Raw genomic sequence first — 20474 nt, forward strand, 5'->3', positions numbered from 1 at the left:
GCCACTGTATTTGAAGTCTCCAAGTTTCTGAATTTTCAGATCATCCAAGAGACCTTTATTTTAATAATAATAATAATAATAATAATAATAGCTTACACTTATATAGCGCTTTTCTGGACACTCCACTCAAAGCGCTTTACAGGTAATGGGGACTCCCCTCCACCACCACCAATGTGCAGCACCCACCTGGATGATGCGACGGCAGCCATAGTGCGCCAGAACGCTCACCACACATCAGCTATCAGTGGGGAGGAGAGCAGAGTAATGTAGCCAATTCATAGATGGGGATTATTAGGAGGCCATGATTGGTAAGGGCCAATGGGAAATTTGGCCAGGACGCCGGGGTTACACCCCTACTCTTTTCGAGAAACACCCTGGGATTTTTAATGACCACAGAGAGTCAGGACCTCGGTTTTACGTCTCATCCGAAGGACGGCGCCTGTTTACAGTATAGTGTCCCCGTCACTATACTGGGGCATTAGGACCCACATGGACCGCAGGGTGAGCACCCCCTGCTGGCCCCACTAACACCTCTTATTTTAGTCAGCAGCTCTAAAAGCTAATGACATGAAAGGTTATTTCAGCAAAAATAGCATTCGCTTTACACTACATTCCTGGTACTAGTATTCCTAGTATATTCCTACAAAGGAACTATAGGGTATTGAAACATGTAGCATCAGATCTTAGACATGTTAACAGCAGTGGCATGTATAGTACATGTTTAAAGATGTATCTCAAGGCAATCTGAAACTATTGTTTTTTTTCCTACAAAAAAATGATCAAATTGCATGGCAGTTCATTTGCACCAGGAACCTGGTGGTCTGAAAAAAACAAAGTCACCATTTCTGTGAAAGTTTATATATTATTGTATAATTCTACGTGCTTTTATAATACACCTCACTTTCATAAATGTATAAACACATACAAAAATGCCACAAAAATGAATTAAATATCCAATTTGCTTAAGTTGTATAAGAGAATTGCCTGTATACATAGTCCCCATTTACCCCTAAGTAAACTACACAATAAACCTTAGTCTGTGAAAAGTTTAAACGGAAAAACATCCAAGTCACGTTTGTTACGAAGAAAGTGTTTTCACACTGCCATCTAGTGGAGGTATGTTAAAAGCCGCAAAATAATCAAAGGTCTCAAACAGCATTCGGTTAATAGTAAACACATAAAAGTATTTCAGGACTAAAAGCCAGTTTAAAACACTACTGGTTTTCACCATAAGTATTTTCATTATGCCTTGGTGATAATTACATGTACGTTTATCTCCCCTATTTAAATATGGGATATTTCACATCCAAATCTTCAATTTCCCTTAATATACAGTACCAAATGCATGTTTTACTGTACTAGCGAATGAGTGGAAGATGAACAAAAGCAGTAATGCTTGTTTTGCACAAATACCTCTAAGTTCACTGTGTTCTGAAATGTTTGACAATTTTATATTTTATGGTTCTTAAGTTTAAATAATTTGATTTAGTTTACATTTGTGTTTCCTGGGAAAAAGCCAGTTTATTGTATACAGTATAATGTGTACAGTACCTTCAAAATGCCTTCCTCAAGATACAGATAACTTTTTCTCAGAAATGCTTCCTGTAGTTAAAAACCATGTTCTGTATTGCCCTCTTGCCCTTTATTAGGGTAGCATAATTTGTATATTTCAATTTTCTTTTACAAAAATATGGATAAAAATGTCAATGTAAAAGCTCAATCCATGTAGCAGTCAGTTTAGTGGCCTTTTCTTGTGAAGACACTGAAATATCTCTAACAAAGAAACAAACTCTTTCAGCCAGGTTGACATTCATATTTCACTAAAGTTGTCTTTCTTCCCTTGCCCTCTGACCTCTCTTCTTACCCTCCATCCCCTTTAACACTTGAACACTACTCACCGGCATGAACAACACGATGGGTCAGTCACTCCTCTCCCTTCTACCCCAAGAAGCCATTCTGTATGTTATCTTCCCCACTTTTGTTTTTACTACTTTCAAGCTGCTTGACTCTTGCCCCTATAGTCCACAGTGCCTCTTAATTTTGATCTCATGGAGCACTGTCCATCCTACCAGATCTAAGTTTTTCCCTACCCTCTCTGTAGTTTCGTCGTCTTCTAACCCCTTTTCCCCTTCACACTCACAGATCCCTTAGTCATTTTATTCTTGCTCCGGGGTGGAGAGGCTCTTAACAAGATTCAGCTGAGCAGTGAAAAACAAGCTATTGTAGTGCTGTGGAGCACTAAAGGCCAAACTCTTAACTCTTGGGGTGCTGAACCAGTTGATTCTCGGATAACCTCTCACCAAACATTCCTGCAAGTCGTACATGTACGCACATAGTTTAATACACAATGACCTGTGTTATCGTAAAATACATTCATGCAAATGTATCTAACAGCACTGGATTATTTTTAGGATCAGACATATGTTCTGACTCCCTCAATGCAGAACTACATGAAGGAGAGTTCTTTAAGAGCCCGTGAGATATACTGTAGACTGTAATACATAGCTCAAACTAACTGAGATGCATAGAAGTGGGAAGATGCTGGAAAAAATATTCAGGATCATGGAATATCAGAAACAGAGGTTTGGAAAGGAAATGTTTCATGTTAATGTAGTCAAATGGAGAGGCTCCTTACATTCTATCTTGCTTTTTAAGGTCTCATTTGCCGTAGATTAACAGTTTGGCTGACCACAGGAAAACACTTAAAATAATTACTACAGCCATAGTACTGTAAATAATTTCACAATATGTATTGCAGCCTACCTTTCTTGTCATGACACAGAAGACCTAGAAATTCCTCAGCATAATCTTCAGGAAATTTGCTTCCAAAACGTGCTCCAAGATTTATATATACTTATTTCATTTTCTGAATGATCTGAAGCATACGTTGTTTCTAATAAGTTCTTTACAACAGTGTTTTTCAAAAGCAGATGGAATACCAAGCTTCTAACTATGTTAACTTTCCAAGTAATAAATAGCATGTGGCAATCCAATTTAGTCTTCACTCCTTAATAAAACAACTACAGTATGTACAAATCCTCCCAAAAGCACAAATAGAGAAGTTAGTGACTTCAAGACAGTGACACTAGAGTACATGTTAATGTTTTATAAAGCAGCTGTTATAGAACACATCCCTTCTTGGTTTGACTGCAACTCAAATGTCTTACAGGCTAATGGTAAAGGACTTTAATATTCCACTTAAGGAAGATTTGATACAGAATGATTTTATGTTCTCTAAACATCAGCCAGCAAGTAATGATTCTTCATATTTGGTTGCTTTGCCTGTTCACCTTAAAGATGATCTAGACCTTCAACTGAGTGAGTGTAGTTAGAAAGCAACAAAGTAATTACAAAAGGCACTCTTCACAGTAAACTAGCATCTATTTTAATTTAGCTTACACTTTTGACTCAAGCTAATGGTTTTGTTATGCAAGAATGACACTTAGGCAAGAATATACTGAGCTTCAGCTTTAAAAAGATCCTGGAAAATGTGAACTTGTGTTAAATGAGAACACGTCTGTCTTTCTCTTCAGCAAGCATCACTTTCAACTGTGGCCCATTTAAGTTTCCAGAAAAAGGCCAACTGCAATACAAACTGAAAGGATGCCTGTTCAAAGTAGGCTGATCCAAGGGGTGTTATTTCACTGCGACACAGGCAAGATGAGATCATTCTGTAAATAAACACCGTTTCTATGACAACTGAGCAAAGGCCTCTCTCTTTCTCTCTCATTTCTCACAATAAAAGACCCTGTGAGAGAAAGCAGCACAGACAAGAGTTGGAACAGCAATAATAGATGAGGGGAGAAAATAAAACCAGCTACATGAGCATCAATGCCTCCCTCCTGTTTTAACTCTTAACCCGAAATAGACTTCTCCTCTGGTTCCACATTTTTTTTCCATTTAAAATGTTCCCACAAGATGGTGTTCAACTGAAGCTTTTCTCACCTAAGTAGTGTGGATCAATGAGAAATTGCCTACTCCTTCTGAAAAACAATGACAGTTCCTTTTGTTTCATAACCAAACAGCATGTTTGGAAAAAGTAAACAGACATGAATATTTCAGGTTTTTGAAAATGTGTGATTGAATTAGGTGCTGTCTCCTACTAAGCTAATAATATAAGGTAAACATACCAGCCATAACAAGCATCAGACTGTCATTCAACCTTATACTCAGGGGCAGAAACCACCCTATTAGCTCACACTATTTATGAGAATTTTCATTTAGTAAAAATATGGAGGTATATGCCAATAAACCTTCAATCAAACCCAGGCAGAAAATAGAAACCTTTTCAAAAGAAAGACAGCCTACTTACAGTTGCAAGGAAAAGATGAACAGCTTGTGGGCTCTTCCATAAAAATCTTTCATGCAGAGTCTAGTATGGATACTTAGCTTCCTGCCAACAGCGACACCTGTCAGTGGTCAGATGTCTGCAGACTTGGGGAAGGCATGTGAACACTACATTTATCGTCCCACAGACATTGCATGTCCACTCCTTTTATTCTAATACTGTCGATCCTCTGGCTCTTCTCTACACAGGTGTAAGCTTTCAGGATAGCCGTGCAGGTATTGGCGAATTGGCAGTCAGTCTTCTGCCTAGGTGTAACAAACATTGCAAATCACAAAATCAAAACACATGGCAGTAAACATTTTTACCTTGCACGTATTGAAAAGCTAAACCGGAAAGGAAAAAAAAAAGATCTCAAAATAGAATCCAGTACATCACAGGCCCACTCAGAACTCTGTGGTTACATTTCAGACTGGACTACACTTTGAATTCTGAAACACACAATGCATTCTGATCACTTTTCTGAATTTATCATTTTCTTTATGTTTGTTTCCCTCCGCCATAAAAAAACAAACCAGATGGACAATACTTCAAATTAAATTTGCTGCTTTTATCTGTCTGTAGGGTACCCCATTTCCCCCCAAAGAGTACTTTGTTCACTACATAAGAAGAAATATAATTTACCTCTTTCTATTCCAGGTGACGCACTGCAAATGAAATCACCCTTACACAGTAGAGTGCATGTCTTACATGTATAGCTGGTGCAGTTTTACACAAGCCATCAAGTCCATAACATTTTCAACAGAAAAAAAACACTTGGTTCTACTTGTTTTGTTTAGGTGAAGCTAAACATTTCACAGGGTCAGGGATCTGTATCTCCAGTCAAACATGTTTGAGCTCCGTCAAACCTACAAGTTGCATTGTCCTAAAATAAAAGAATAGGCTGGTTCATAGCAGGAGTGTATAACTAGATGTTTTGTAGAGCTGTTACAGGGATTAGCTTTGTAAAACACTATTGTAATAACCAATAATTAAAAGGGGAGTAAAAAACTAAAATCAAAAGAAACTGTTAAACTTGAGAAAATCCTACCGGGTGCATGTCTTGTCACAAGATACAGATGTATAAAATAGACTAAAATCAGCCAAAATTAATGGTTCAAAACCATATTTTATTTATTCGTATAGTGTAAAAAATCGGGGATAGAAAAAAGCAGGTATTATAAGGGGTTTTGTCTTGAGTCCCTTATGATTTGTCCACTTACGAATATTTGAAGGCTAATGAGAAAGCTCAACACTGATGTTCAAAAGAATTCAAATTAACATGCTTAAGTAAATAGTTCTAAAACCACACATGGGCCATCTTTGATGAGAAAAGCAGGACCTAAAAACAACTTGGTTATGAACCTCTATGGACTTATATATATTTTATACTAATGTTTACATTGCATGCTCACCAATTTAAAAATGTTTTTTTCAGCTCAACAAAATGAGTATAACAGACTTAGAAAAATCCAAAATAATTTACCAGTAATAGATGTAAACTAGTTTATAAATAAAGCTTTTCAGGCTTGAACTGGCTGCCAGTTAAAGTCACCTGCTTGAAACCAGGCTGTCATGGTCACGTAAACACGAACCAAATTTCATTATCAACACCCCATATTATAGTTTAAATACAGTCATTTGGCAATATGCAAAGTTTACTTTGACGGTTGTCACAAGTCCGTGCCCTCATAGTCCACTTCCTTGATACTGGATTTGACTGTCTTGTCATTAAAGCGCTTGAAGAATGAGAAGATGTTGGAGTTCTCCTGGCGTTCACGGACGACTTCAGGTGGCTTCATGGAGCCCTCACTCGTCTTCTGGCTGAACCTCTTGTGCAGGAAATCGCTCAGGCGGAAGCTAGACGAGGACTCGATTGTGCCACGCTCCTTGTCCCGCTCGCCCTGCGGTTTCCGTGACCTAAAAATCCCCACTCGCTTGCTTGAAGGAAACTGAGCATCTTCCTTTTGGGAGTTTGAAGATAACCTCTCCTTTTCTTTTGCTGAAGTACTCTGATGGTCCGTGACCTCAGTCATTTGGTGTGATGGACTTTTTGGCTTGGGAAAATTAGCTTCAGGTACTCCGATACCATGTTGTTTTGCACAAATCTCTTCCAGCTTCTGGGAAAACTGCCAGTTATCAGCCGACTTCATCTTTCCAATGTACTTCATCGGAGGAGGTGGAGTTTTGCCAGGCTTTCCAGACAACAGCCGGAGATCATCTTCCTTGTTCTCACCTATGCAGGCTGTGGGCATTGTATTGAGTGTGTGGCGGCGGGACAAAGCAGGGGGTGGTTTCTTTTGATTAAAACGGCAGGCAGGAGGGCTGAGAATAATCTTGTTTGTTGTATCTGCGGTCTGCTCAGACAAAGCTTTGTGTTTGTCATCTTGGAAGTCCCGAAAGCGTGACGAAGTGGTGGTCCCATTTGGAGAGCACACCCCAGCCTGGTCAAAAGTATACTCCCCCGATGATAAGCTGCCTCGGCTATTTTGATAGTGTAAAACCTTGCGGGACACCTCTCGCATATGCTGAGCTTCATTTTCTTCCTCCTGCCTTATGTCCCCCGAGGACTTCTTGTGTGCAGGGCTGCCGACAATGTTTCCAGCCAAGTGAGCAGGGTTTTGGTGTTCATGGTCTTTTGCTGAACGGTTGCCCTTCCTGCTCTCTACATCAGCAATAGACATAACTCTCTCCCTGCCTAAACTTTGTTTACCTTTATCTCCATCCTCTTCATTGAGAAGGGGAACTTCCCCATGCTGAGAGTTCCTGGCTGGGTCATTGGCTGAATTTGTTCTATCTTTTTGCATCTCCACATCTTCAAAAGGGCATTTGTTTCCTTCCGTTGAGGTCGTCTCTTTACTTGCCGGAATCATCTCTGGAAGGCTTCCTCCGGTGGGAGAGGGAGACCCAGGCTTGCGGCGAGAGCTCCTGTTCTGAAGGAATCTGTTTAAGATGGACTCGAGGGCTACACCTTCCATATCTTTATCTCTGTGTGAACAGGTAGCTGTGGACTTGCGCTTAACCGAAGTGTTCAGTCTTTCACGCTGCCTTCTCTTCACCTCAGCTACTTCACGCTCCTGGTTTTCCTAGAAACACGATCATAAAAAGACAAGATGTTAATAGTGCTGCACGCATGAACCACAGAGTAAACTTTAGAACTTCCTGTTTATCATTCTTTCTTTAAAATGGATGATCCTATACATTACCTGCATGGCTCGCAGAAACTTCTCACAGAAGGAGTGGAAGATGGAGCAGCACTCTTCCAGTTTGAATTGGCTGGGGTCCTCGCAGAAATACTCGGCCACAGAGCAGCTGACTGAGTTCAGGGTCTGAAGGGAGGTCTCCACCTCTGCCAGTTGAGCTTCTGCATCCTGAATAGGACAAAATGCAATGCTGTGCCCATCATATTCACAATGCTTTTTTATTGTGCCAAGGCTCTGAACAATTTTTACACTTTATCCATCAATCAAGTCCATGAACAGTACACTTCAAAATGTAATGGCAGAGGAAAATCACCATCTCTGGGTTCATTATCCCATAGGCTGAAAGCCAACATTTGGCAGGAATCTCACCTCTGAAGAATGTTTCTCATGCTACTAACATTGGTTGCTGAATTTTGGAAATATTTAACTTTGTTCTTCACATGTTCAGCAACAGATGTTGGTTTACAAATTCCATCACTGGAAAGATATTAGAATGATCTCAAAGGTTTTTTTGAGTGACACCACCCACACCTCACTTGCACATATTACTGTGAACAAACATACTTTATTGCTTCCTTAAAAAGTACTCAAAAGATCATCTCCATTTAAGGCCATTCATCTTTTACACTGAGGCATTTTGAGCATGATGGAGATGCTCAGAACTGACAGGGATAATAGAGTATACTGTAATACCCATCTGGAGTGTACATTACAGTACTTTTGATTTTATATTGTGCATTTATGTATGGCATGTTTGGAAATAATTCTTAAGGCTTTAATCACATCCTGATCTACTATGCTGCCAAATTAACAAAAACTGCAACTATAGTCCTGTATTAGATACTAATTAACAAACTCTCTGGAGTGGAGAAGTATAGAGAGAATTCACCTGCAGGAAGGACTCCATCTGCTCTCTCAGATCATCTTGTTTGGTAACATTTGTCTTGACTTCTGCCACTTTCTTCTTTTCCTTTTGAAATTCTGCCTCTACTTCCTGTTTCAGAATCCTATGCATAAACAAAAGATACAGTATAGGGAATTCTACACATTCCAGGTCCAAATACAACATTACTTGAAAATGTTAATCAAACTTGAAAAAAAAAACTTCCAATCAGTTTATTTGCAGTAAAAGTAAATTCATTTTCTAGATGTCTAGATTCTGTAGCAGAGAGGAAATGTACTGTACAACTACCACAGATCTTCTTTTCTTTAATTGCTAAAAGAAGCCTTCTACCTATGATATTTTCAATATTGTCCCTTTAAAGATCTCTGGATCCTTTTTCTGGAAGATATCAGTGCATTTCCTCACCTAGATGCTGGTCCAATGTGTTGGAGCTGTTCGGGGAATTTTAGCAGAGTTGCATCGATCTCCTTTGCTTGCTGTGACCACGTAAAAGAACAAAAAGAAAATTATACAATCAAATGCATATGGAAAAATGTTTTTTTTTGTTTGCCAAGCCTAGGCATCTTCCTGACTATTATTCTCTGCAACATGAACAATATTCACCTCTTTAAAATAAGAAAGGATCAACCCCAGTTCCTAACATTTCAAGAAATCACCACCAAACAGGAAAACAAATTTGTTTTAATACATCCAGACAAGGATATGAGGAAATAAAGTGTTAGGAAACAGGGAACACCTACAGAGACTAAAACTACTAGGGATTCTAGGAGTTACAAGTAATTTGTTGTGTTATTAAAGACTTTCAATATAGCTACAGGGCAATGTATAACCCAGATTCTGTCTTACCATCACTACGTAGTGCATTAGGTTCATTCCAGGTTTGTTTGCCTTTGTGTCCACAAGCTTCAAAAGGGATGTCATGCGGAATCCTACAGCACTGCCAGCATAGCCACCCTATACAACCCGACATCCATACCCACACAGACAGAGGCAACACAGGGAAGACAAACAGAACAGACATCAGTAAAAGAGACAGAAAGCTCGCTTTATCAAAAGCTATCCTCACAAAGTCAAATTGTAATTTGGAGAGATTTAATGGAGAACTATTCTGTACTATTAAAAAAGTCATCATTTTAAAATGCTTCAGGCATCAAGACTCACTAGAATTCTCTATCTCTTGTTTATGCTGGAAATACAAGTTTTTCGTAAGAGTTGTGTGCTGAGACATTTAGGATCAATCCCTGAACTTCAGTCTCTGCACTCACAGCATTCATGTAGTTGCCCGTCTTCAGGACCAGACGAATTACTGTGTGTAGGTTTTCACACTCCATGAGCTCTGAAGAGAGAAGAGGCAAAATTTAAAAGGAGGTTAGATGGTCAGAGCCAATTCTTGAAAAAACATTTTCTGCATTATTTTCTAAACCAGGGTAGTCTAACCCAGGTCTGCATATACTGTACCTTGTCTCTTCTCATTTGCTTCTCTGCTGAAATTTCAATTACTGTACATGCCAAAGTCTAGATATACCCTGTCAGCTTAAAACAACCAAAAACTTTGGTTATGTAAAAAGATTACAAAGAGCAAAATCAGAGAGAAAGAAAAGATACAGATATTTTGCAAGACTAGATTTGAAAAACCCATATAAAAAAGTATTACTTCAATGCATGTGTCAGATTAACCTTCAGAGTAGTGAATGACATTCAGTAGAGTAGGTTTTCTCGATGAATAACAATAAATCATTAATTCTGGCCTAACGGAGAGGCCAGAAAAAAAGAATAATTAAGAATCAGTGTGTGTGAAATCAGTGAACCTCTAGTCTACGTAGCACAATAAAGGACGTAATTAGAATAAAGTGTTTCAATAATTGGGTAATAAGTAAACAGAGACTGATTTGGATGAGTGGTTGATGCTCAGTCTGGAGAGTGTCATAAAACAAATGGAAAACCCAGGACCAGTCATCCTGCCAAAGTCCCCTTATGTCAATGTTCATACCTCAAACATCAGGAAAGAATGAACAGGAATACTTTAATAGGAATACAGCCACAAAATTTGAAAAAAAACCTGCCACCCATCTCAGGCTTGCCAGAGATCACCTGAATGATCCACAAAACTAGAATCTTAGACTGCAATGAGAAACATACTGTGTGATGAAAACCAAGTCAAACATTTGAAGTTCTGGACCTAGACAGCTTGACAGAACTATGAATTCAGCATTGTAACAAGGATATTTAATGTTGGAACATTTTGTTAATTTAATGATTAAAATACATCTAGTCTCTTTTTGTCAAATATTTAATCAAGTTATCTTAGTCTTTTATTAAGACTTTTATGATGATCTCATTATGTTTTATGTCTACAATATGAGCATACAGATCAATCTAATGGGTTCACAAATTTTACTCAGCTATGTAGTTGCATGTATAATCAATAACCAAAGAAGAACAAGATGATCAGCCATGCTGTTGAAGCCAATACCCTGGCTTCTTTCAAGAACAGGATAAGACCCTTGGATCATTAAATGAGCCAGTTGGATTAAATTATCTCCTAATGTTGCTCAGACATGTACAGTACTGTAGGTCATTCATAACCTTAACATTTAATACTACAGAAAATTATAAAGTCAAGTATACAAAGACTATGAAACAAAGAATCTCAAATAACTCGTGCAGTAAACTGAGCAAAAGCAGAGCAAGATCAGTACAAGCCATGTCAGAAAGCACATGTCTAAAAGTATTAAAAACAATTTTCCTAAATAATTGATCAAGATGCATTTGAGATGCATAACAGATGGAGATAAGAGGTTACCTGTGGAAGCTTTGGTCATGGTAGAAATGGACTGTTTCATAGAGAGTATGAAGGGGGAAAATTCCTCTCGCAGGACTAGACTCTGAAGGCGCTCCTGATAGCTGTGGACAGATGCATAGAATATAAAAAAATGTCAAGATGAAATCTATGCACTGACCATTTCATATTTTTGTTTTTCAAAATAACCATATTAGAAAAGAAGGTGCTTAAGAAGGTGGTGTGGTGGCTCTGTGGCTAAGTATCTGTGCTTGTGGCTGGAAGGTTGCCGGTTTGTATCCCACGGCCGGCAGAGGAATCCTACCCCACTGGGCCCCTGAGCAAGGCCCTTATTCCCAACTGCTCCAGGGGTGCCGTATAAATGGCTGACCCTGCGCTTTGACCCCAAGCTTCTCTCCCTGTCTGTGTGTCTCATGGAGAGCAAGCTGGGGTATGTGAAAAGACAAATTCCTAATACAAGAAATTGTATATTGCCAATAAAGTGATAAAGTGATCTTAACATTGAAAAGAACAATGCATTATTTGGACACAATGCAATATTTATACCCTTGAACGTTCACTGAAAATAACAGCACTAACAACAAGAGAATTCAATATTAAATGGGTTACCAGTAATTCTTTGAATTTGAATCTGTGAAAACTACAAATACTGTATGAGCTTACAATATCTTTCAGATAGACAAAGACACCCTTTTGAAGAATTAATATACATTGTGACAAAGGCTTATTTGTCACTTAATTCCCAATGCAGGCTAAAGTAAACAAATTGTACACTGGTACAGGGCAATGGGAACCAAAAGGAGATACTAACCTGGAAAGCCGCACTAACTGCACCATGAACAGATCGGCTTCTGAAAGCTGTGTCTGGTCACCATCAAATGCACGCAGCTTCTTCACCTGAAAGGATTTTGTCATTACTTATATAACACTCCTTCTATTTCTACAAACAATGAATCACATTCATTTGTATTCTTGGGGTCCCCTTGGCCAAATTAAAATAGCTGGATTTTACATCTATGAAATCTTGTTTCATACAGTACAATGTCGACCTACTTCTCCATCCTCAGGCAGGAGTTTACGGAGCTCCTGTAGTTTTCCTGCTCCGTATTTTGCACCGTGGCCTTGCCTGATATCTTCTATAATCTCCTGGATAGGCCTGTATAGGAAGTACACACATTACTATTGAGAGAAAATAAATGAGAGGTCATTCAGCCTTTCTAACACGTTAAGCAGTTAGTAGTTAATTGATCCCAGGATTCAATCCAGCTGTTTTGTAAAGGAAGCCAGGGCATGGGACATGGCTGGGTAGATTGTTCCACACCCCAAATTCTCTTTGAGGTTTAAATGTTTCACCACAGAGTTTCTACTTCTCAAGACCCTGTTTCAGTGTTGAATCCGAAGTCCACTGCATTTAATATGTCAGTGCCGTCGAGGTTTTTGAATACTTGTAAAAATATCCCACTGTGTCCAGGGTGTACCCTGCCTTGCACTTGTTGCTTGCTGGGACATGCGCCGACCCTCATGTGACCCTGATTTGGGAGAGGCGCTTAGAAAATGGATAGATGGATGGAATCGGATCCCGTCATAATCTTACCTGATCAAGATTAAAAGGGCTGAAGAAGCTGAACCTGTCAGTGCAGGATACATTCTTTAGCCCTGAAGTGTCCCTGGTGACTGTTCTCTGGACTGATTGTAGAACAGCTATATCTTTTATACAACACGCTGAATAAAAGTATACATAATATTCATTCGAAATGAGGTTTCACCACTATTTTTAGGTTCTGAACTTATTATCCCTTCATTGAAGTTCTACACTTTAAGCTATATATCCCATCATTTTGTTTGCATTTTAAGTTTGTTTTTCCTACATGTAAAACCTTAAACTTAATATACTGTAACAATATTAAATGTCATCTTCAAGGTGTTTGCCCAGTCTGGAATTTTATTTAAATCTTTTTAAATTTGGTTTAAAGCTTGCACAGTGCTTGCTGTAGTAAACATGACTACTTTTACAAACTAGTCATCAAACTCTAGATTATTGATATACAGTAAGTAAGAGGGATAGTTTTTCTTATTCACATTCATGACCAGGTACCTGCTGGTTAAATACATTACTATGTAATTGCTCTTCAGAATCATGTTTGTTTCCACATACAGTACATCAGGTGTTCTTCAGCCCTGAAACTATATTTCAGCACAGGAAGCAGCTTGTGAAAAAAATGCTTTATTCCCAATTACTCATGGGGATTTGATCCCATTCCTGTGACATCGCCCTGCTTGCAACATACTCATCTCCCTAGAGCAAACCACAACCTCTGTAAAAAATATTTCCCTGCTCCAGTTCCTTCATGCAAATCACCCATTTCTTCTGACTCATCTGCCTAGGTAACCCACACTGCTAGAAGACATTGCAATCCTGGCCTTTCTGAAACTGTGAAATCTGTTCAGGCTGTCGCCAAACCCGCCAAATCTTTTTATAATTCCTACTTTGCTAAACCCCTATTAATAATTTGATTCAACTCACCATATGACCCCTCTAAGACCCTAGGTGAGGGGTCAAAGACTACAGTACAGCATGTACAGTTTCCAATGGTCAGCCAGCTGTGAGCTGCTTCTACTGTAGGTGAAACCCGACTAAGGATAATAGTCCAAAATATCCCTCTGTAATCTGGATATATGGCTCAACTATATTCAGAATTCCTGCTGATTCTTAAAATAATTTTACTTCACATTATTTTGTTTGCTTTTGCATAAAGTGCCTGCTGAGAGTTATTGACAGCATTTAGAATCGGTTTGCAGTGATTTTTTCTTTAAATAAACTCTGCCTGTCCCTCCTTTTAAAATGTGCTTTTAGTGTAGTTTCTTCTCTGACCTGGAATGTACACTTTTTGTCATCTCAGTGTCAATTACTGACTGCAATCCTCTTCTGTTGTGCAAGTCAAGTTTAATGTTCATCCTTAGAAACTGAAACTTTTCATTACATGTGTTTTAATATTACTATGACAAAACATAAATATAAGCAAGAGCTTCAGGTGGGTAGCTGCGTCAGCATGCGTAGGCTGCAAAGGAACAAGTAATAGGTTTATTCCATCCTGAAAAAAAGAAGAAAGAGAACACAACGTTTCGGCCGTGGAGCCTTCTTCAGGTGTGAGAGAGACAGGGCAGTAGGCAAAGGTAAAGTAGCGAGAGAACAAAGGTTGGGAGGGAAGAGGAGTGAGAGGCGGGAGCAGGGGACAGAAAGAGAGGCCAATCAAGAGGTGTGAAGTCGGAATGGGTGCAGAGAGGTGTGATATGAAACTTCCAATGAATGGAGAAAATTTAAAAGAACAGTAGTCTGTCGTTAAGGGAAGGGAGAATGTGTGATCCTAGCTGCAGAATAATTTTAGTTTTCTGATGTATGAGCTCGGAAAACCGTCTTTGAGAACACAGACGGAGAGATTAGAGTGGTCGTGGCCGTCAGAGGTGAAATGAGAAACAATGGGCTTGGAGAGATCTTTAATCTTCACAGCCCTGACGTGTTCTCTTCAGAGAAACGTTGTGTTCTCTTTCTTCTTTTTTTCAGCATGGAATAAACCTATTACTTGTTCCTATGCAAGAGCTGTTGCTTAAGGATTTGCCCTGAGGAGATGATGATAAAAACAGTGAACGTACACACAGGTTAACAGACTAAGTCTGTTAATACTGTACTTCTGCAAGACAGAGATTAAAGAATGTGAGCGATTTTCAAACATGTCTCAAGGCTTGTGTTCATTGAAAAACTAGCAGAATTACCTGTTCTGTATTTTTGTCACATCAACTTGTTGCGGCATGTCTACTACTCAGAGCTTTTCTAGCATAACTGCTTTTGTAAAGAGAGCCGTCTCTGCACCCTCAGGAAAGAGGATAAGGCAGACTGATGCATGTTCTGTAGCCTGTGTGCCTCCTGTCACCCCCCTGCAGCTCACCTTTTAAACTGCTTTAGGAAGATCCCAATGTTCATGCTCTTCTTGGAGTTAAGAATTGAAACCTGAAAGAGCAAAAGACATCCTTAAGTACATTCCAAGACCAATTAGCAGGTAGTGTTCGATTTGACAATAATATTGAACAGGACAGTAAAAAAAAAAAGCCATGGTTTGTTTAAATGCAGTTACTTAACCAGCTGAACATCTACTGTACATGATGTATATAAGAAGTCTTGCACCGAAACACATAACAGTAAGTGTTCATGATCCACAACAATTTTCACAGCAGAGGTCAAAGCATATTTTAGGGCTTAGTTTAAGGTTAATGTTAGAGTGAATATTTGTGCAGTCTGCATTCAAATAATTTCCAAAGATATGACCAAGTCTCACATTAATTACTTCATAAACAATGGGCACTAACTTTGATGCTAGAGATTCTAACAGACATCTTCTGGTAGTGGATTGAAAACACATTATTTTTGCCTAACTAGAGGGTTAAATGTAGTTGCTGAAGGCTAAGCTGGAATAAAAGCAGAAGTCACTGTAGTTCTCCAGGCCCTGGGTGGGAGATACCTATAATTGTGACAAAGAGAGTTTACTGTATAACAAGTTTTATTAAGCAGAAATAATTTGCAGAATCCACACATTAATATGAGCTTTTTCCAAGTTCACCTTATTGACAGTATATACCTGTGAGCAAATTTGGTACAGTAACACCATAGAATCAAAATATTAAACCTAAAACTGACCTTAGTTCTTTAAAAAATACTTTTAAATTATTTAAAGTAATGTTATTTTGACGACAAAATATAAAAAACCATAACTAATAAGAAATAGGGGGCCAAATTCAGTGTCAAACAACTAAAATCTATTTTTTCACTCAATACATAAGTTCAATTACACTGTGAAGAAACGCAAAGTAAGAAATATTAAATGTTGAAACTGGTTCAAGTAGAAATCAGTTAAATAATTAATGTATTTTCTTCCTATAGAAAACACGCCATTATTTCTGCAGCTCAGCTGCATCTACAGTTTTTATTTGAAGAGGTACAAATTCCTTTTTCTCCTCAAGGTTAAGGTGTAAAAATTTGTGGTTTGCTAAAAATGAGAAGGCATGTTGTCTTGCTGTATCATAAACAAAGCTGAACAACTATAACAGTCATTTTAATTTCAATAAACAATAATTCAGAACACTTCTAGAAAGAGTATGACTAAACCACAGCAGTTAGTTCCTCTAATAAGGGTTACTGTACATTATGGATACATACAGTAGATAGCACAAGAGCACTACAAACCTGTCAGCATATTAGTTTCTTCTCATGTAACAGACATTTTGTCCTTATTCAAATTATGATGCAAAGGTACAGAACTTCTCCAAGCTCTTTTAAATAGCGGAAGAAAACTAAAAATGGGATATTTGGTCAGAGATATGTTACAGTACTTCCCTTTAAATCAAAAATAGTAAATGCAGAAATTCTATACAGGAGAAATGATTTTGTCATAGGGTCAAAAAAATTTTATTGATATTATTTGAACAAATCTTCCTCATGACTCTGAAAAAAAGTATGGGACCCAAGGACAAAAAAGAAAATTAATCAAAATATATGAATCATCACGTTAACCTTAATGTGCTCTTTATGCTTTTATAAAAATACTTTTTATAAAAATGGTAGATGGATTTGGGATACTGATTAAATGGTTTTTGTATCATTTTGTTGATTGATCATTCAAAACTGAATTGTGCAAGCATTAAACACCTCTTTAATGAGGCTGTTGATTGGGCATGGGTAATGAGGTGATTCAACGTGCCGAATGTCAAGCCTGGTGAAAACCATTAACAAAAATACTGCAAGGAACCAAAAAGCTCTGCATATTAAGATAATACCTTTGTGCCATCGATATGTTGAAAGCCTAACTTTCAGAGCAATGTTGCTCATTGTTTTGGGTCTTCAGATTTTCTAACCTGGTAAGAAGTTATAACAAAGCATTCCATCGATGATCAGCCACAATCTGGAAAGGCAGGACTTACATCTTGCTAATACTGATAGGGAAGTCTAAATGTGTTGGTCTAGAAGTGTCTAGCTGCTCCACAAAAAGTGTGTTGTGATCGATTGCAAACTGACAGCACTGTTTTCTAGGGATCTTACTTATTTCAGTTTCTGAGTGCTCATCTTGACAGGAAAATACTGAATCTTGGGAAGGATGCCGACATAATGTGTGCATTAATTATCTGAATTGTAGGCCACAAGTGTTTCTAGATATTAAATTCACTGTAAAACAAATCTTCACTATGTTAAATGCTTAAAAGACATCCTGCAGAAAAAAAAAGATTGCAAATCTTTTTAAACTTCATACTCTTTACTTTTGATACTTTTAAAATATGAATTAAACACAGAACTTAATATTTTTCATTTTATTTAAGCAACATGTAAAAACCACCCTTAAACGTCTTCAAAAATAAAAAAAAACAATGAAAGCATTTGGCATCCCAAATAAATTTGCAGTCAAATTTTAAATAATATTCATGCATCTTTTTTTATAAGCTTGATATAATGAGTCATTTGGGTGTGAAGGTGTAGATGCACTCTGGGCTTGATCACATACTGTAGTGCTGCTGAAAACTGTAAGCCATTTCTCCTTTGCTGAAATTCTTGTTCTTAAAAAAAAATGTCATAAATAAGTGACAATCATTTATGAATAAAAAAAAATATCCTTTTAACAAGTAGTAAATCTTATTAATGCACTACCACAAAGTTGCAGCTCAGCTCCTCGCACAAACCCTAAACATGACTAGACTTGCAGAGACAGCTCTTGCAGGGAAACTAAAATGACGACGCAACCAAATACTTCTTTACTGAATTTCAATAGGAGTGTCATATTTCTGACTTCTGTCCTGAAAATATACACCTGTCCATTTCTAACCGCTTCATCCTATTCGATGGGAACAAGGCAGGATACACCCAGGACAGTCTATCGCAGGGGCAGACACGCACACACAAAAACTAGGGCCAGTTTTTTCCAGAATGCAATTAACTTCATCAGTATGTTTTTGGACTGTAGGAGGAAACCAAAGAAACCGGTGAAAACCCATGCAAACACAAAGAAAACCTACAAACTGCATGAAGATTTCACCCCAGGTTCCTAATTGAACCCAGGGACCCAGTGAAATAAGTTATTTCATCCCATTTCCAGGCATAAAACCTTTGAAAAATTAAAATAATCTAAGGACAATTCATTTTATAACCATGTTCAAATCCCACCTAACAGCGAAGGTAAAAAAGAAATTAGCCTATTTCATTATTACTAATCCCTTTAAATAAAATGTAAGCGTTTTCACCTTGAAAGCAAAAGGGCAAGCTGGCTCTCTGTGGAAACTATTTTGTTTAAGCTGTAGAAAAACACTCACTAGTAGATTTGCCTTCTAGAATTTTCCAAGAGGTATTTTCCTTCGTATGATTTCTATTATTTCACTTTCAATTCTACTTAATTTATGTAAGGGATTAAAATACTTATGAACCAGGTTAGGCTTGTTTTACTCTTAAGAGCATAACCATTTTCCATTATTTTATTCACAGGGCTTACAAATTGGGGGGAAAAAGCAGCCATCAAAATCATCCACTTAAGTAGATCAATATTATGTGCTTATATTATGACAACAAAATGAAGGAGAGGTAATGACCTAAACCCTCATTGTAAATTACCACATCATCTTCAGAATTGTGTTTCCACAGAAAAACAATGAATATGTGTCTTTGCTTAATTTTTATTTTTTAGTTTTATGATCCCTCTCTCACTCCAGGAGATAAGGGACAAGTTTGGATAGCACAATTTCTCCAATTACATGGAAAGGGAAATGACCATGTATGAAATTTTCCATTCTGCATTATGAAAGATCTGTGGGAGATTTAGCTCTGCCAACTTAGAAATTTAACCTCCCTTGTTCTGCGATTACTGCCAATTTGGAATGTGGCTCATTTTAGGATGAGTGTTAGTCTTTCACAGCTGGAGAAATGGATGTGGTCAATTCATAGTGCTGGTGGTTCCAGCACTATGAAGACATGAATTGTTGCTGCTAACAAAGACGGCTATTAAGTGCACTATATTTTACCGTTGTATGTCTGTCTTCTGGGGTCCATTGGCAGAAAACAAGGAATAGGGTATGGCGATGGGGGAGTCTATGGATTAAAGGATATGTTTTGTTCTGAAAACATGAGTTTAACCTTTACTACATGTACAGTATGCAAAGCTTCAAATTCCCACATGACCTTGAAACAAAAGATGAAGCCCTGGTAAAGAGATGCCAAATCCCTGGGGAGCATCATAAAGTGCTTCTCATAATCCATTATGTGCCTTAAAAATGCATCATACTGTAGTTTAAAAACTTAACTTATCAGATATGAAAAAAGATGGCACATAAGTTCTTATGCAGCATTTGATACATGATAAGGTAGTGGATCAACAGGGACCCTGTCCACTTCACAAAGGGAGAAGAGAGGGGGGAAAAGCTCATGGACAACATGAAGTACAGCTGACCACTACTACAAAGGATCAAGTAAAGGTTAATTCCATGCTGTAAACCAGAAAAGAGAAACACAACATTTCTGCTCTTGAGCCATCTTCAGGTGCCACTTGATTATCTACAGTACAACAACAGGCAACCTTCCCCTTTGAGACCCAGGCATGGGGAATACTCACTGGGTCCATCCCCTGGGTGGAGGCAGGCAATCCTCGCACACTCTTCCTCAAGCTGGCCCGCGCTCTTTGCTGCCCCTGCTCATTCTGGCTGAACAGCTCATCCATCCGCTTGGTGTCCAGCTTGAAGTCGTCCAGTTTTTTCTCGGATGTCCAGATGTTGCGTTTCCCCATCACACTGTGCCTAGGGATGGCGTCCCAGTTGAAGTTCCGAAGTTTGGACCGCCGATTTTTGCTTCTGGTTAAGGGTCCACTCCCGGGGGGCGAGGCAGGAGGAGGGGGGGGGGGAGGAGGAGGAGGAGGAGGTGGGGGGGGGGGAGGAGGAGGAGGTGGGGTGGGTGGGGCCATGGGCCCTGGGCCATCCAATGGTTGAGGCAAAGGAAGATGAGGATGGTCAGAGGCATACTCTGCAGTCATCATGGCAACACGGCCATCCACTGCAGAACGCTTATGGAGGAAATTTGTATTTCCAGGGACAGGGAGACAAAATTACTAACCAAAGTGGATGGTTGAGGTTTTTTTCAAATCAGGCCAAGTGCCAATTATCAGTCCAACAGCAGTCCCAAAGAAGGAACAGAAAAACCTGCAAAGATAAAAAGAATTTTAAATT

The 20474-nt window shown here is 38.5% G+C and overlaps 2 protein-coding genes across 3 annotated transcripts in view; both read right to left on the reverse strand.

Moving 5' to 3' along the window:
• Positions 1 to 4472, reverse strand: part of LOC148658386 (tripartite motif-containing protein 2-like) — a 46885-nt gene extending 42413 nt beyond the window's left edge. Inside the window, exon 1 of one of the 2 annotated variants that reach the window (XM_088639501.1) lies at positions 4313 to 4472. The gene's annotated coding sequence lies outside the window, so the exon portion shown is untranslated. Of the gene's footprint in view, positions 1 to 1898; positions 2149 to 4312 lie in introns of those variants that run through there. The other variant, XM_088639500.1, reaches the window with a different exon arrangement.
• Positions 4473 to 5433: 961 nt separating this feature from the next.
• Positions 5434 to 20444, reverse strand: fhdc4 (FH2 domain containing 4). Its single transcript, XM_088639496.1, has 11 exons — positions 19868 to 20444; positions 15176 to 15237; positions 12285 to 12387; positions 12043 to 12128; positions 11235 to 11335; positions 9697 to 9767; positions 9278 to 9385; positions 8837 to 8907; positions 8417 to 8534; positions 7531 to 7695; positions 5434 to 7410 (listed from the first exon to the last, which is right to left on the reverse strand). The coding sequence occupies exons 1-11, from the start codon at positions 20282 to 20284 to the stop codon at positions 5998 to 6000; spliced, it is 2715 nt and encodes a 904-aa protein (XP_088495622.1). The 5' UTR covers positions 20285 to 20444; the 3' UTR covers positions 5434 to 5997.
• Positions 20445 to 20474: the final 30 nt, after the last annotated feature.

This window comes from Lepisosteus platostomus, chromosome 7, assembly GCF_059453375.1.
Source record: "Lepisosteus platostomus isolate fLepPlt1 chromosome 7, fLepPlt1.hap1, whole genome shotgun sequence".
NCBI lineage: Eukaryota > Metazoa > Chordata > Actinopteri > Semionotiformes > Lepisosteidae > Lepisosteus > Lepisosteus platostomus.